The sequence below is a fragment of the Babjeviella inositovora genome (assembly GCF_001661335.1).
Source record: "Babjeviella inositovora NRRL Y-12698 unplaced genomic scaffold BABINscaffold_18, whole genome shotgun sequence".
NCBI lineage: Eukaryota > Fungi > Ascomycota > Pichiomycetes > Serinales > Babjeviella > Babjeviella inositovora.
In genome coordinates this window covers 247216-262470 of record NW_017566855.1, presented here as the reverse complement: position 1 = coordinate 262470, position 15255 = coordinate 247216, and the positions used below count along the sequence as shown (strand labels likewise).

General features: G+C 46.8%; 6 protein-coding genes and 1 non-coding gene across 7 annotated transcripts; 1 reads left to right on the top strand and 6 right to left on the bottom strand.

The window, feature by feature from the left end:
* Positions 1-809: 809 nt before the first annotated feature.
* On the bottom strand, positions 810-1979 carry MDH1-3 (malate dehydrogenase; the record flags this gene model as incomplete). The annotated part of the gene is made up of 1 exon (XM_019131060.1): positions 810-1979. The coding sequence occupies exon 1, from the start codon at positions 1848-1850 to the stop codon at positions 810-812; it is 1041 nt and encodes a 346-aa protein (XP_018982470.1). The 5' UTR covers positions 1851-1979.
* A 124-nt stretch (positions 1980-2103) lies between these two features.
* Positions 2104-2206, bottom strand: BABINDRAFT_t366. The gene has a single exon. It is a non-coding gene; the product is annotated as a tRNA-Val (tRNA).
* Positions 2207-3046: 840 nt separating this feature from the next.
* On the bottom strand, positions 3047-4037 carry CWH8 (Cwh8p). The gene has a single exon (XM_019130153.1). It carries the CDS (start codon positions 3828-3830, stop codon positions 3111-3113), a length of 720 nt encoding a protein of 239 aa, XP_018982469.1. The 5' UTR covers positions 3831-4037; the 3' UTR covers positions 3047-3110.
* Positions 4038-4552: 515 nt separating this feature from the next.
* Positions 4553-5954, bottom strand: BABINDRAFT_163867 (uncharacterized protein). The gene has a single exon (XM_019130152.1). The coding sequence runs from the start codon at positions 5763-5765 to the stop codon at positions 4683-4685; it is 1083 nt and encodes a 360-aa protein (XP_018982468.1). The 5' UTR covers positions 5766-5954; the 3' UTR covers positions 4553-4682.
* Positions 5955-6876: 922 nt separating this feature from the next.
* On the top strand, positions 6877-9471 carry BABINDRAFT_42269 (karyopherin beta; the record flags this gene model as incomplete). The annotated part of the gene is made up of 1 exon (XM_019132063.1): positions 6877-9471. One exon carries the CDS (start codon positions 6877-6879, stop codon positions 9469-9471), a length of 2595 nt encoding a protein of 864 aa, XP_018982467.1.
* Positions 9472-10692: 1221 nt separating this feature from the next.
* Positions 10693-12419, bottom strand: BABINDRAFT_163865 (bifunctional fructose-2,6-bisphosphate 2-phosphatase/6-phosphofructo-2-kinase). The gene has a single exon (XM_019130151.1). It carries the CDS (start codon positions 12391-12393, stop codon positions 10708-10710), a length of 1686 nt encoding a protein of 561 aa, XP_018982466.1. The 5' UTR covers positions 12394-12419; the 3' UTR covers positions 10693-10707.
* An 884-nt stretch (positions 12420-13303) lies between these two features.
* Positions 13304-14677, bottom strand: BABINDRAFT_163864 (uncharacterized protein). Its single transcript, XM_019130150.1, has one exon. It carries the CDS (start codon positions 14503-14505, stop codon positions 13738-13740), a length of 768 nt encoding a protein of 255 aa, XP_018982465.1. The 5' UTR covers positions 14506-14677; the 3' UTR covers positions 13304-13737.
* Between the last annotated feature and the right edge of the window lie 578 nt (positions 14678-15255).

Below are 15255 nucleotides of genomic sequence, written 5' to 3'. Positions count from 1 at the left end.
ATGTGCTTCTTAATCTACTGTGGTATTGGTGTGGTGAGCAGGCAGGTCTTTCAATTTCTCAAATACATTGAAGGAAAATTTTCTAAGAGTTAATCACTGCTGGTAAGAGGCCGAGAGGGACGAGTAGGAGCTCTTTCGGATGGTAAAATCTAGTTAGTTACAGTCTTCCTTGTGGTGGGCAACATATAATCATTAATGGCGCTTTGGATTAATCGGTGTAATAAGGTGGCCTCCGCATCATTCTCGAAGCTGATGTGCAACCTCGGAGGTTTAGCGGCAATACAGCGGCAATTTGCTAATGGATATTACCGGTTATTAATTCGACTAATTGGATATTGTTTATTATGCAAAATTGTATCACAGTACTGGGTTATCCCTATTTATTGCTTTTACAGAATTAATTTCTCTACAAGGTGTTACCACGCAGGTTGAGGTTATATATATTTTCATCAAAGCCCAAACATAAGACAGAGCCCCAAATCTGGGATAGCACCCTGACTCACTAGTTTCAGAGCTCTTATAATTGAAAGTGGGATCTGGCGTTTCTTGCTGGGTGGCATGATAGTTTCCAGGCCAGTAACCCATCCTTAAACTTAGGAAGAACAGTATTCAATCCTTATGTAATATACGACGCTCTTGGACCTTTTGTGCGTTATTGGAAAGCTCCTAATATGATACTTATGGAATATCCGCTTATTTTACATTTAGCTCCAAATCTCTCTTCATGCAATACATTAGCCTCTCAGCTTATCGTAAGAACTCAAATCTAGCCATGTATAATATTCGATCCAGCGGCATCCTAGATAACCTTACAACTTTGCGCCGACAACAAAGTTTGTGCCCTGCACAACAGACTTGCCCACACCGGCCGCAGCAATCTTCAACAATTCCCGCTCCTGGGAGGTGACGCCTTTTAACACGCTGGCGTCGACGCTTTCGGCGCTACCATCTCTGGCTAAACGCACTGGAAGAGCAAAGTAGTCGACCCCGTATGTCTGGGAGACCTGCTTACCACCCTCAATACCCGGCAAGTAGACATAAGCGGCATCAGTGAAACTTCTGGAGCGGGTGACGGACTTGCCGCTCTTGGCCTGGATGATCAACTCAGCAAAACGGTAGCCAGCGTGGGCCATAGACAAGGTGGCAGAGCCAGCACCGTTCTTGGCCTGAACCACTTCGTCCCCACCAAACTGCACGCGGTGGATATACTTCTTCAACGTCTCTTGGGGCAATTTCGCAATCTGGGAAGCGTGCTTGGACGACTTGGATAACAAGGGTACAATAGTGTCCCCAGAGTGGCCACCCACAATGGCAACTTCGCCTCTCAAGACTTCTGGGTCCTTGGCACCAATCAACTCCGCCAAAAAGGTCTCGGCTCTGACGGAGTCCAAGGTGGTGACACCGAACAACTTCTTGGGGTCAAATACACCATGCTTTTTCAACTCTTCCGCCGCAATCGGTACGGTGGCATTCACCGGGTTAGAGATTATGCACACAACGGCCCGTGGGCAGTGCTTGGCAACACCGGCAACTAGAGATCTCACGATCCCGGCATTGATCTTGAACAAGTCGTCTCTAGTCATGCCAGGCTTTCTCGGCACTCCGGCCGGGATGATCACCACCTCACATCCGGTTAAGGCGCTGCCCAAGGCCTCCAAGTCATCCCTAGAGGCGGGAGCGTAGCCCTTAACGATGGCAGGGGTGCTTATGTGCGATAAATCGGCCGCAACACCGGCGGAATTGGCAATATCATACAACGACAACTCGGAAACAAGTGGGTTCAACTTCAACAAGAGGGATAATGGCTGGCCGATCCCGCCGGCAGCGCCACAAACAGCAACTTTAACCATAATGTGTGTATAGATTATAAAAGTATGTAGTTTCAAGAGAGAATGGTGTGTATAATCTCTATAAAGGAGAGAGAAGGTGAAAGTGGGGTCAAAGGACTTTTATAGGCAATGTAGCGGGGCAGAGTGCGGAGACGGGTTTAACCAATGCCATCACATGCAATAGGAGTGGCTGCCGCCTTATACCAATGTATCCTGTGTAAGACGCTCCCCTCACGGACGTTTCGGCATGTGAAAAATAAGAAAAAGGAATTCCTGATCCAGCCGAGAATCGAACTCGGAGCCTTTTCGGCACATACACGGTTGATAACAGCCGCTAGAATGTAAACGAAACGTAATAACCGTTATACCACTAGACCGTAGGACTTATGGGAAGAAAAATTGTATTTTGCCAAGGAGGCGAAACATAAGATTTGTAGTGTAGGTAAAGGCTTTTACCAAGAAAGCTAAAATGAGGCAGTACTATGGTATTTGAATTTAGCCTCTAATTAACTACAATTCCGACAAGTAATTTACGTCTATAAGAGTGCACAATATTGTTGGGTGAGCTTCAAACAGCCTGAAATCTTCCATATTGCCAACACAGTTGGTGAGACATTAAAAGGATCGTTATCTTAAAGTGACAGTATTGGTTAACTAGCTCTACTATAGCTTTTGATTGGTGAGCTCTAATTTATATAATACCCATTGGCTCATCGCTATAACACATACAGATTATGGTATTGGTGGATCTTATACCAAGTACCTACGAAGCTTGTTTATATAGATTCCAATTTTACTACGAAGGAGAAAGAGTTTTGGAGAATCAATCGTTCACAGTACCAGTATGTGTAAGAAAATTTAGTGGATACCACTGTTGAAGCTGAGGTAATTAGGTTGAGCTAGATGGTATGACATGAGAAAGTTGAAATGTACATCCGACATTTATAATACAGGTGTCAACACCATGACAATGCTCGGCTCCAAGACAGCACTTGTTCTTAGTCTTAGCTATACCTCTTAATAAATCAACCTTAATTTTATATGATATCAGATCTTAACTTTAAAATATACTATACTCTCCATATATTACCATGTTTCTTCCGCCCCAATCCATAATCGCATCAAGTGCCAATCTAGCTAGTTTCTTCATTATTGTTCTCTTTATCCACCTTGCCCAACTTTGGCCAATACATTATGGATCGATACAATTCACTGATTGAGGGTTATATTCGATGCAATATCAGCTTTCAGTCTATTAAATGTCTATCACTATCGGTTCGTTTAGTTTCGTTTCTTTTGAGGCCCACTCTTGGCGACTCTCAGCATCATATCTCTATACTCGTCCTCAAATGACAACGGGGCAAGGTAGAATGAATCCTTGACGTAAAAGTACTTTACCACCGGCCAGTTGAGCACCCATCCAACCAACCCGTACTGTCTCGCCAAACAGGCAATAATAAAGTATACCGCACCTACACAGGCGCCGACAGATACTCCTACAGCCACTTGTTCCACGGTGTGATACCAAAGATACACTCTGCTGGAAACGACCCCGACGGTCGTCCCGAATAAAGTCAAACACCCAGCAACCTTCTTGTGTGTGTTCAATCCTTTCCACTGGTAACAGATAGTTAAGGCCCAGAAAATCATGAAGTAACCCATAAATTGTGAGTGAGCGCTTGGCATCCCGTAACTCAAACTATTAAAGATCGTCTGTGGCGGAGCGTTGGCGTCAATGCGACCTTTGCCGAAGTTCTCGTGAAACGCGGGACGCGGCTGGCGGAAGACCTTCTTCAAGACATGATTGAAGAGTTCATTGATGATGTGGCCCCCAACAATAACCACCGGCTGGATTTCACGCGTGAGCAAGAACCACGAGAGATAAAACACCATGACAAAGATGGGGAGAAGCGTGAAGAAAACCGATACGAGCCCAAGGATGTCATTAGGGTCATAGAGCACGTGAGTGTGGTCAAAGGCAATGGGATTGTAGTCAGACATTATACAGCAAAATCTAAACCCTCTTAAAGATCTTATGTTGTAGTTCACTCTTGTCGGATACAAGACAGATTTCGAGTTGAATCACAGATTGCCAGGTCTCCTGTACGGTGATATCGAGGTTTTTCAGTACCTGTGCAAACCATAGGAGGACCTAAAGTACAGAATTCGATAAATTGATAAGCAGACGGTCGCGGAGTAGAATATCACAGTATCATATTTTTGTAGCTGAAATTAAAATCCGTAGATCTCTTGATTCTATTATCTGTTATTATGTGAAAAATGTATATTGTCCGTTGGAGTCACGTTATGTGTGTCAACTGTACTGTAGGATAACCCGGACTCTTGAAATTGGGGGTCAAAGCTAAAGCGGAAATGATGTGCTTCAAGTTCATTAAAATATTGCTGTGATCATATATTTTTGTAGCTGGATGTAAATTAGTGAAACATGTACAGAGCAGTCAACTGGGCTTACCGGGGATAGCGCCAAGTTTATTTCAGACTGAGGGGTGCAGGCAAAGGCTAGATCGCTTCTTTGAGATTTCTCAGGGAATGTTTATGAATTACACCATACGGTCAAAGATTATATGAGATAATAGAAGATCAAGAGATCCATAGTAGGCAAGACTAGGGTGTATGGTGCTAAACTTTAACGGAGAAAGTCAGATTAAGTTCAAAGCTTACGGGAGGGTTTTTCTGAAATCGGTGAAAACTGTTGACGATGAGTTCATCCCCCTAGAGCCAGATGTATTTACCAGTTTAAAGTTTTCAAAGATGAAAGAAACAATTCAGGATTAAATAATTAGATGTAATTAACCTAGGTATTGCATGGGATTAGTACATAATTTCGAAACATTATGTCTTACGGAGGAACTCGCAGATCTTGTGGTACGACCATGTCTTCGCATAAAAGTGGTAGTTGTGAGTATAAAACATAAACTCATCATGCCAACCATTAGGCTCTATACTCACATCAGACTCCTTAATCTTGGCAACCCTGGTGAATGCAAGGATGTCATCAATAGGAACCTCTTTTTCACCAGCAATCACCAAAAGCTTCTCCGGGAAGACACCATCCCAATCTGATGGCTCGGAGTACAATGGACTGAGAGGCAATGTCTTTCTAAGTTTTTCATCGGGGTGGTACATTTTAGCCACTAGTACCAGGGTATTGAAGGAAAGAATATCGCTCTTCGCATTAGTCACGAATGACCCTTTCAATTTAGGCACTAAACACGTGGCGGGTGACACAAGGATAGCAGCTTGGGGCTTATACTCGGGTGGGATGGTGGTGATTATCGCTTCAATTGGAGTTTTGATATGTTTCATCAACACGATAGCCAAATTCCCACCGGCTGAATCACCTAAAATGGTGATGTTTGTGTTACCTTCCTTAACTGCCAATTGGTTGTAAATGTACGCAGTTTGGTTTAAAGCGACAGGATACTTGGCCTCAGGAGTAATGGAGTAGTCAACAAGTAGGATGGATAACCTGTCATTGAGCAAGCCACGGTATATGTAGGTTAACGCCTTCACCTGACTGTCGAATGTTGGGAAAAAGAAGCCACCCCCATGTAAGTAAAAGATAATCGGGTCAGATGGCTTCCTGTCTGGAGCTTCCACAATCCACGTTGCATGGCCCAAACCGTTATTCAGGTATGGTTTCCCATAGTTTGGAAGAGGGCGATACCCCCTCTCATGCTCAATGGCTTTCTTCGCCTTAGCCAAGGTGTTTGGAAGGGTATTCCACCGCTCAGAGGCCAGAAATAAGTCGTAAGGTTTTGCATAGTTCAGAGCATGGTTGACTAAAACACACCTGAGCAAGGTTCTGACATCCAAACAGCGAATGTTTGAGCCCACTGTGAAGTGAAACGCCAACTGTTGAACAATCTTTGGGAAAAGAAGAAGGCATGAAGCGATAAATTTCAAACTAAGCATTGGGGGTAAGTGGTAGGTGGATGGCGCGCGAAAAAGTATATCTGAACAAAAGAAGCTAAGATGAGGGGATGTTTAAGTATTGGGGCCATCCGTAATTGTATGTATTTCAGGGGCGCTCGGAGTTGGCATGTGGTATAAACTATGGCATTCATGCGCCTAACAGACGCAAATCTCTAAAGGAGACGCAAGTAGAATGGCATGTAAGTATACTGGTTTACATCGCCGCCGAGGACTCATACCCCCTTAGACGAGCATGGTTATAGAGAGGTAATAACAGTTTTAACAGTATCCTTTGGAAAGACTGTCCCAATGTTGCCAGTCTACACTCTCAACTATAACCCCAGCGCTTAGAGTATGATTCATACTCTGGTCCAATGTGTGTTCATTTCTATCTAGGGAACAACTGGTTTGGAACTCAAGCTTATAACATGAATTGTCGAAAGTATTTTTTTTTCTCCTATAATAATCGTCATAAAAAAGTTGTATATGTATCAGACTTGAAATATGGAATAATGAAAACGGCATATATATATATATTATTTAAAAAGTTTACCTCATCCACGTTACATTAACTTGGACAATCTGGTATACAGATAAGGACGGCGTAGGCTCACGCGACTAAAAATTACAGCTCAATGCGCCAATTTAGTCCCCTTATATCACTCAATTAAACCCCCTTCAAATTCATCGAGTTTAGGTGCCACACCACCAATTATTTCTCTTTTTACAATTCTTTTGAAGATCCCACTTCCACCTATTCCACTGCTTTCAGCCAGCTCACGCCCGTTCCTGGGCATGATTCCTGCATACCGGCAAGACTTACCCGGCCACACCGCCATTCACCTTTGTTCAAACCCTGTATAACCATCACTGATACAACATATAACGATGAAATTGATTGAACCTGATTTAAATAACCTGCTTCAATTTCTTAAAAAAACTGTTGTTTACCCACCTTTCCAAAGACTTTAGTCACCGGTTCGCGGTGCTCCCTGTGCACTAACTAATTCACACATGCACTTTTCTTTTTAGCAAAACAAAAAAGCCAGAGCAGCGCATATGAACACATACCACCGCTTCTTCTTTTACACCATTGTACACGGGACCAGCGATGAACATTTCCCAGATCCTCGAAAACACATTTAATCCGACCCAGCGAGCGGAGGCGGAGGCTCAGTTGGAGGCGGCGGCGAAGGACCACTTTGTGGCGTATCTCGGTCTGCTCACCGAGTGCTTGGCCACTGCGACACAGCGCACGGACGTCAGAATGCTTGCGGCACTCTGTCTCAAGAACCAGCTCACGGCAAAGGATGTCGTGACGCAGCAGGCGTATACGGAGCGCTGGATCGCGTTGGACACGGGCGCAAAACAGCAAATCAAAGAGACGGCGTTGGGCGCTCTCTTGGCGCCAGAGACGCCGGTGGCGAACGCGGCGGCATCACTTGTCGCAGCTATCGCCGCGATCGAGCTCCCACGCACCGAATGGCCAGAGCTCATCCCGATGATTGTTGAAAATACCAAGACCGAACAGCCGGTCAATGTCAAGCGTGCATCGCTCCTCACGATTGGGTACATCTGCGAGGCTGCGGACCCAAGCGACCCCGGAATTGCCGCACAGGCGAATGGGATCTTGATTGCAATCGTGCAAGGCGCACAGGCGCTGGAACCGTCGCGCGTGGTGCGTCTCACCGCGCTCAATGCGCTTGTTAACTCGTTGGAATTCATCCGGCTGAACTTCGAGAAGGAGGGCGAGCGCAACTACATTATGCAGGTGGTGTGCGAGGCCACACAGGCTGAGGATACAGATATCCAGGAGAGTGCGTTTGGCGCGTTGGCGCGCATCATGGCGCTCTACTACGTGTACATGCGCGTGTACATGGAGAAGGCGCTTTATGGGCTCACCGTCAGCGGGATGCAGTCCACGGATGAGAAAGTGGCGTGCATGGCAGTGGAGTTTTGGTCGACAGTGTGCGAGGTCGAGCTCGACCTCACGTTCCAGGTCCAGGACTATGGCGCTGCGGACTATGACAACTACAACTTCGCACTTGTGGCCATCCAGGACGTGTTGCCGACGATGTTGGCGTTGCTCACTCGCCAAAACGACGATGCTGAGGACGACGATTGGTCGGTAGCCATGGCTGCGGGGGCGTGTTTGCAGTTGTTCGCGCAGAACACCGGCAACTATGTGGTGCAGCCAGCGCTCGCGTTCGTCGAGTCTAAGATCCAGGCGCAGGAATGGCGCGACCGCGAGGCCGCCGTCATGGCATTTGGCTCTATCTTGGACGGCCCGGACCACGAACAGTTGAAGACGTTGATCACCCAGGCTCTTCCACCCATCTTGAGCCTCATCAGCGACCCGGTCTTGCAGGTCAAGGAGACCGTCGCGTGGTGTCTCGGCCGCATTGCTGACCTCGTGGTGGACGCGATCGACGTCCAGACTCACCTTCCGCACTTGATGACCGCGTTGGTTCAAGGCATGCAAGACCACCCGAAGGTGTCTACCAACTGCTGCTGGACGCTAATGAACCTCTTAGAGCAGCTCCAGCCGGAGGGTGCCCAAGAGGAGACTGGTGTCTTGTCGCAGTACTACGAAACCTGTGTCCAGGTGCTTGTCACTGTGTCTGGCCGTGCCGACAACGAGCATGCCGCCAGAGCATCCGCGTACGAGGCCCTCTCCGCGTTTGTATTGTACGCCGCGAACGACACTACCCAGATCGTCAACGGTGTGGCCACCGAGGCGTTGAGCCGCTTGGAGGCTACTATTGCCATGGTCGCGTCCGTGTCGTCTATTGACGACAAGCGCAACTTGGAAGAGTTGCAGACGAATATTTTGGCGCTCCTTACCAACGTCATCAGACGGGTTGATCAAGGCGTCGTGCCAGTCGCGGACCAGCTCATGACGCTCTTCTTGAAATTGTTGGCGACGGAAGAGCAGAAACAGCAAGGCGAGACGTCGCTCGTTGAGGAAGATGTTTTCTTGGCTCTCTCCGCGCTCGCCAGCGCCACTGGTGCGGGCTTCGCTAAGTACTTTGACGCATTTTTACCGTATCTCACGCGCGCGTTGGAGAATACTGAGGTTCCGACCTGCAACACCGCCGTGCGTTTGGTCGCGGACGTGTCTAGCTCCATGGGTGAAGCGATCTTGCCATATGTGGGTGGTTTGATGAACATTTTAGGCGCCAATTTGAGTAACGTTACTGTCAGACGCGAGTTAAGACCAATTATCTTATCGTGTTTTGGTGACGTTGCCACCTCCATCGGCACTCATTTCACGCCGTACTTGGAGGTTGTGATGAACATCTGCCACCAGGCCGGCGCCATGGAGCCGGAAGATGCCTCCCCCGAGACTATTGACTATGTTTACACCGTTCGTGAGGCCGTTTTGGACGCCTACGTCGGGGTAGTTGCGGGACTTGCGGACCAGGCTGAGGCGCTCTCACACTACATGGCCAATATCTTTGGCTTTTTGGAGAGCTTAGCCAAGGACGCGAGTCTTATGACCACTGACAACGTCGCACGCTCTGTGGTGGGTTTGATTGGTGACTTAGCGGTCATGTACCCGGACGGTAGGATCAAACAGGCGTATGCTCAAGAATGGGTTTCTGAAGTGATCAGAAAGACGAGGAGCAACCCGCAGTTTTACCAGGCGACGAGGGACACTGCAAGATGGGCTAGGGAGCAGCAAAAGAAGCAGCTTCTGATGTAAGCATCGTTACGCCAACAACGATGGATGTTTTCGTCTTGAATAGTTCCATCATCTGTCGAGACATCTCATGGTTTAAGGCAGGTTCTCAAACCTCCAACTAAGGCATCTGAAGGTCACTTCCACATCACCTGACGATATCTATGTGCATATTTTCTATTTTTCAGTCATTTTACCTCTTTTTCTTCCCTCCTCTCTCTCTCTCTCTCTCTCTCTCTCTCTCTCTCTCTCTCTCTCTCTCTCTCTCTCTCTCTCTCTCTCTCTCTCTCTCTCTCTCTTTTGTTTGTTCCTCCGAACACTCTTTCTATGCATATCTCTTTAATGAACTTTTTATTATTTTACTTCATTTCTCGGAACCTTATATATTTCTCGTGTCAATATGGACAGTACGCTTCAACGGACGAGAAAACATTATGTTTAATCGTCGTGTAAGGTATATTTACTGGTGCTTTACAATGAAACTTGAGGCCTGATCAACCTAACTTGCCAACCGCAATAGCTTGAGTGATAAAACAAAATTGTTTGTATCTCGATATAAGCTAAAATTCTATAGTGAGGTACATCCAAAGCAGTTTATTATTACCCAGAAATCTGTTCCTAAGCGAAGTGGGATAGAGTAATATGTGATTCAATGTAATCTTGGCCCATTGGTTGACTTCACGTTGCAAGGAAGGCAGACCTCGTACTAACAGCAAAACTCTGGTGTATTACTAAAATTCGAATTGAAAATTAGAACCAAGTTGATTTCAAAGACATTCAGTTATGTCCTTTAAAACCCCGAGATCGATAATAGCATTACAGAAACCGTTAAAATCCGGTATTAAGAACCAGATCATTTCAACTTCAGAAGGACCCTTTCGGGGGTATTCTAAACTGGTTTTAACCATCTCCGACGCTAAAATACGTTAGTACCTGTTAGACAAGTATCTTAAGGGGTGGCACTGTAAGCATGTTGAATCGTTCTGAACGCAAGTAACTTCGAATCAAGTTTTTTTTATCCTTCGAAATGCTACGAGCCCCTTTTGTCCAGATACCAAGCTGAAGTAGTCACTAAACAGAAACTATTCTGTTCATCCTACGTCTACCAGGCATTGACGTAGTAACGCTTCCCGAGTCGCATAGGGGTTCATTACGAATCTCACTTGTTACTCCACTTCCTTCGATACAGATAGCATTATACACATTTACATTGCAATTATGGATATATAACTTTGATTAACTTCCTGCGCTCGGCCTCGCTTATTCTTCCACCCCGTGGATCGGAATCCTCGTCGCGGTATTCGAATACGCATTAAACTTGATCTCAATCAACTCACTCGTCGGAAACTTTAAGTACGGAATCTCGTAGCACGAGCACGCCATCAAGTACCCGTAAAACACCCTTAACACCGACTCGTCTGCAATGATCAACAAATCGCCGCTCATGCGCTCCATCTCTAAGATAAGCGGCTCGATCTTCACAGCCAAATCGTGATACGACTCGGCGCGCGCATAGCGGTGATGGTATGGGTCACGTTTGTGCTGCTTGTAATCCTCGGGATATTTGGCTTTGATCTCCTTTGCGGTCATGTTCTCCACGTCGCCCGGGTTTAACTGTGTGAGCTGGATCCGTTCGCGCGTAGTAATGCCGAGCTCACGGAACGCCTCACACGCTTCGATAGTGCGTCTGCGTGTGGAAGTCCAAATAACAAACGCGTCGTCGTGGATCCCGTCGGTCGCGTGCGACTTTTGGCGCCCTGCCTCGCCGCTGTAGGGCGGTGGCGTATTGTTCTGGCTGCGGGTGATGAAGTCAAGGCCCTTGGTCGCACCCACATGCGCCAATACGGTCTTGGTCAACTGCTGGGCGTACTGACGGCCCTCGTCGTCCAAGTCAGGGTCACTCTTGAACTTCAAGAAATTTTTGTGGCAGCGCGCAAAGTAGACAGATCCAGACTTGATGCGCGAATTCATCAAAAAGAACACGATGCGGTTGATCAAGTAACCGTAGTGGCTGTTGTTCAATACGAAACGCTCGCCAAAGTTGATCGACTTGATGAAACTCAAGCCCTCTGAAGGATCGATCTCCTGGTAGAACGGCTCAGCGATGTGGATACGGCTGACGTAGTCCGCTGCCGCTTCCTTCGCATCCCAGCCCACATAGTCCGGTGACGACTTCACTGCCTGGCTAATGTTGTTTTCGATAATATTACAGTCCGTCACGAGACTCTCGATAAACAACGTCTTGATGTTACGGCTGGTGAATTGGCGGTCTACATCCGCGCGTTCCTCGGGCAACGCATTGACAGCGTCGTAAATCGCCACCTGGCCCTTGTCGTCGTCAAAAAAGTGCATCACGTCGCTGATGCACTTAGAGATGATGTTCGCACGATACTCCTTACCCTCCGGCGTGTCGGGTGTTGGCTTAAAGTAGTCCTTCGGAATTCCGTCCTTCGCACGGCGGTAGTCGCCCACGTGGAACGCGTGGGTCTTGACGCCCAACCAACGGAGGTAGCGGGTTAAGGACACCGTCAAATGCGTCTTACCACGCGCAGGCAAACCCACCAAGATGATCACCATTGTCCCCGCGTGGAACAAGCGCCCGCTGTCGGTGGAGTACAACTGTGCCGGCGAAATGTGGTCCGCATCGATCGCGCGGTGCACCGCGTCACTCGTGGCGTCCGACAATCGCCGCTCATGGCGCATCCGCTGCGACGCGTCCCCCATAACTGGGCGGCTCGAGTCACCAAACGACCAGCGGTCGCGCGTACGGCCGAAGTTGGAGAGCGGACGGGGTGCCGTGTCTTCGTCTAGTCCGACGGGCGCCGCCAGCAAGCCGGAAAGTCGCTTTCCGTACCGCTCCCCGCCGTTGGTGCCACACAAAAGATCTTCTATTTCGGAGCCGGAGGAAAGGTCGTCGTCGCTGCTGTTAAACACGGGAGTCGTCATGTAGGGAATGTGCAGAATGGGAGGAGTGGGTAGCGCCAAAATGACTAAAGGTTAATAGAAGCAAATAGAAATAATGGAAGACCGATGGAATGACCAGTAAGATACCAGTGTAAAGACCAATAAACCGAGAAAAGACTAGGTAGATAGAGAATGAATTTCAGCGAGAGAAGGAATAGCGGAGAAATTGTTACGGAAATTCCGAGTGATAAGCGATTCGTTCCCGATGCGCGGTAAAACGGAAACGGGTGAAAACTTGGGGTCGCGCGTACAAGCAACCCGGAAGTGTCCCAATCGGGGCGCAAGCCCATATTTCCTCTTCTGGCCGTGACCCAGGTGCATGGACGCATAGCGGGACAATGAATTCTACTATATTGGAGCAATGGCATTGTAATTTATACTGATAATTATTTGATACTCCAATAGTCTTCAAGAATCGATGATGATAATCAAAACTGTGAGTACTTTTAGGGTATCTGCCGGGGTGGTACGCTGAAGTGCGCCTTTGGCTGCCTGATACACTAATTGCAATAATCACTCAGGTACGGTTGAAATATAAAAGGTTAATTCGACAGGAATGATAGGTGCAATGTAACAGCTACTTTAAATACCTTGTGTCGTAGATATATGTTAGCATCGTGAAGCATGACCGTTTGAGTCTGGCCAGAATATTGAACAAGCACCCTACGCCGTTTACCATCTCGCAGATACATTGGACGTTCCATTTAGGTTGTTCATTCGAGAAAGAACCAAGATCGTGGAGGTATTCTAGGGATAAGAGTCAGGGAAATCATAGGCGTCGATGTGCTCCTTCATATCTCGTTTAATCATCCCGCACAATGGCGATTTTTTATAGCTACGTACTTTTACAGGGTCCCCTGGCTGGGTAAAGTAGGACCACCTGGTATTAAGGCGGAAAAAATATCTAACATACTCATACTATTGATATATGTGTTGCCAAATTATAGTGATATCTCCAGGGGGCATATTTAAGGTATAAATTGACAGCTTTCCCCTTGGTGATTTATTTCCGAAGCTGGCTCTGAAGTACCAAGTAAGCTTATGTTGACTGATAGAGATAATTATCTAGAACAGTATAGCCGTATCTTCACCCCAACCTCGAAATCGCTTTGAGCTTCTTGGTAGTTGTTACCACCGAGTTTAGTGATAATTATCTTTTCGTTGTGCTATACCTGTACATTCCATCTCGACAAGTCTTTCCAGTTATAGGTTTGCTTGCTTTTTTCTAGGCTTCTCTAGTAATGGTTTATCTTTATAATGCAAAAATCTCCAAAGGCCTCATTGAGGATTTATTGTCATCATGCACGACTTCTTTGACTCCAGTCTTCACTCTAATGTATTCCTACACTTTTGCAGACATGGTGCTGGCCCATCGGTTGCAAAGAGATCTTCCAAGTATTGGTCAAGTGAAAGGAAGGGAGATGCCACGTTGTAGGGTGCCTTGGTACGTGAATGTGTACTGCCCTTGTTCACCCGAGGTGGCATATTGTAGAACGGATTAACTCCGTTTACGCTGAGGGATTTGGAACGCACAAACTTTTGTCTCAACTTTAGGACCGGTGATACACTTTTGCTTGGTCTGTGGGTGTTAGACAGGCCGACAGACCGATTAAGAGTGATGGTATCCAACGGGGAGGTGTCGTTTGGGGGTACTTGGTTGGTTAGGCGGTTTCGTATAACCGGTGTGAACTCGTGGATATAATTGGTGGTTTTATCACTTGGAGTCGCTGGTATTGTACTGGAAAATAAAGAGGAGCAGAAAGGACTAGATAACTGTGCCAAAGCTTCGCTCTTTATGGGACCGTGCAGCATCCAGGAAATGAGGTCGTTTTCAATCATAACGGCGGCGTCATGGTGCTCCAGGAGGTTATAATTGATGTCAAAATCGTCGAGTTGCAATTCATCGATTGTGGGAAGAGTTACGAAATCTTCGTACTGGAAGTAGTCACATCCATCCTGGAAGATCAGGGCTTCAGAGTCAAGAGATCCTAGAGAGAGGGCCTCCTGAGGTGTACCATGCACATTTGGGAATCCAGTACATGTAGGCGATGAAGTTACCGCATCCCGTGGTGCCAGGAGTAAGGAGCCTGTCATAGCGCGAGAAATTAGTACTAAGGTATGCTTCAAAGGCAACGTTGATTCAAGATATGTTGGTACCCTCTAGATAGGTATGCAAAATAGAAACTTGGGACAGAGGAACTTAAATGTGAGAGAATTTTTGAGGAGAGAGCCATATTATATACTAGTGCTGTACTGTGGGTTTAACTACGAAGCGTCTCTAGGCTAGGAATCCTCCGCTCAAATTAGGTTTCATCTGTTATCAAGGTTAGGGAATTAATCCTTACAGGGGGAAATACCGCTCCTGACATATGTCACACATACCTAGATATATGCAAGGTAGCTCTTTAGTAAGCGGACGCAAGCCTGGGTATGGACACAATTAGTTGCACTCCACTACAGAGGGGGTGAATGATGCATAAGCATTGTGTGTGGAGATTTGGAGCCGCTTGCTTCCGGAGAGGACCAAGGTGGGGAACTTTGTCTAAATAGGTCTTGGGTAAGAGATCTTCCAGGATCGGGACTCGAGAGAGCTTGTCTAGACAACCTTAAAGTATGAGTGTTCTATTGTTTACCTATATGGAATATTCAACTGGGGTCAAAGTTATAAAAATTTTCTCCGCACCATTTGTCTGATTTGTAATAATAAGAGAGGTGTTGTGACTTTGACTGAGGGACAGAAATTCGGGGTGCGTCGAAGGCACTATAATTTTTTACGTAGTTTGAGACTGAAGTACAACTCAGTTAACCCTGAGGGAAACACATGCTCCGTGCTGTTGTTTTAGT

Coding starts and splice junctions, on each gene's coding strand:
- CWH8 (XM_019130153.1), bottom strand. CDS start 3,830: ATGTCTGACTACAATCCCATTGCCTTTGACCACACTCACGTGCTCTAT.
- BABINDRAFT_163865 (XM_019130151.1), bottom strand. CDS start 12,393: ATGACGACTCCCGTGTTTAACAGCAGCGACGACGACCTTTCCTCCGGC.
- BABINDRAFT_163864 (XM_019130150.1), bottom strand. CDS start 14,505: ATGACAGGCTCCTTACTCCTGGCACCACGGGATGCGGTAACTTCATCG.
- BABINDRAFT_163867 (XM_019130152.1), bottom strand. CDS start 5,765: ATGCTTAGTTTGAAATTTATCGCTTCATGCCTTCTTCTTTTCCCAAAG.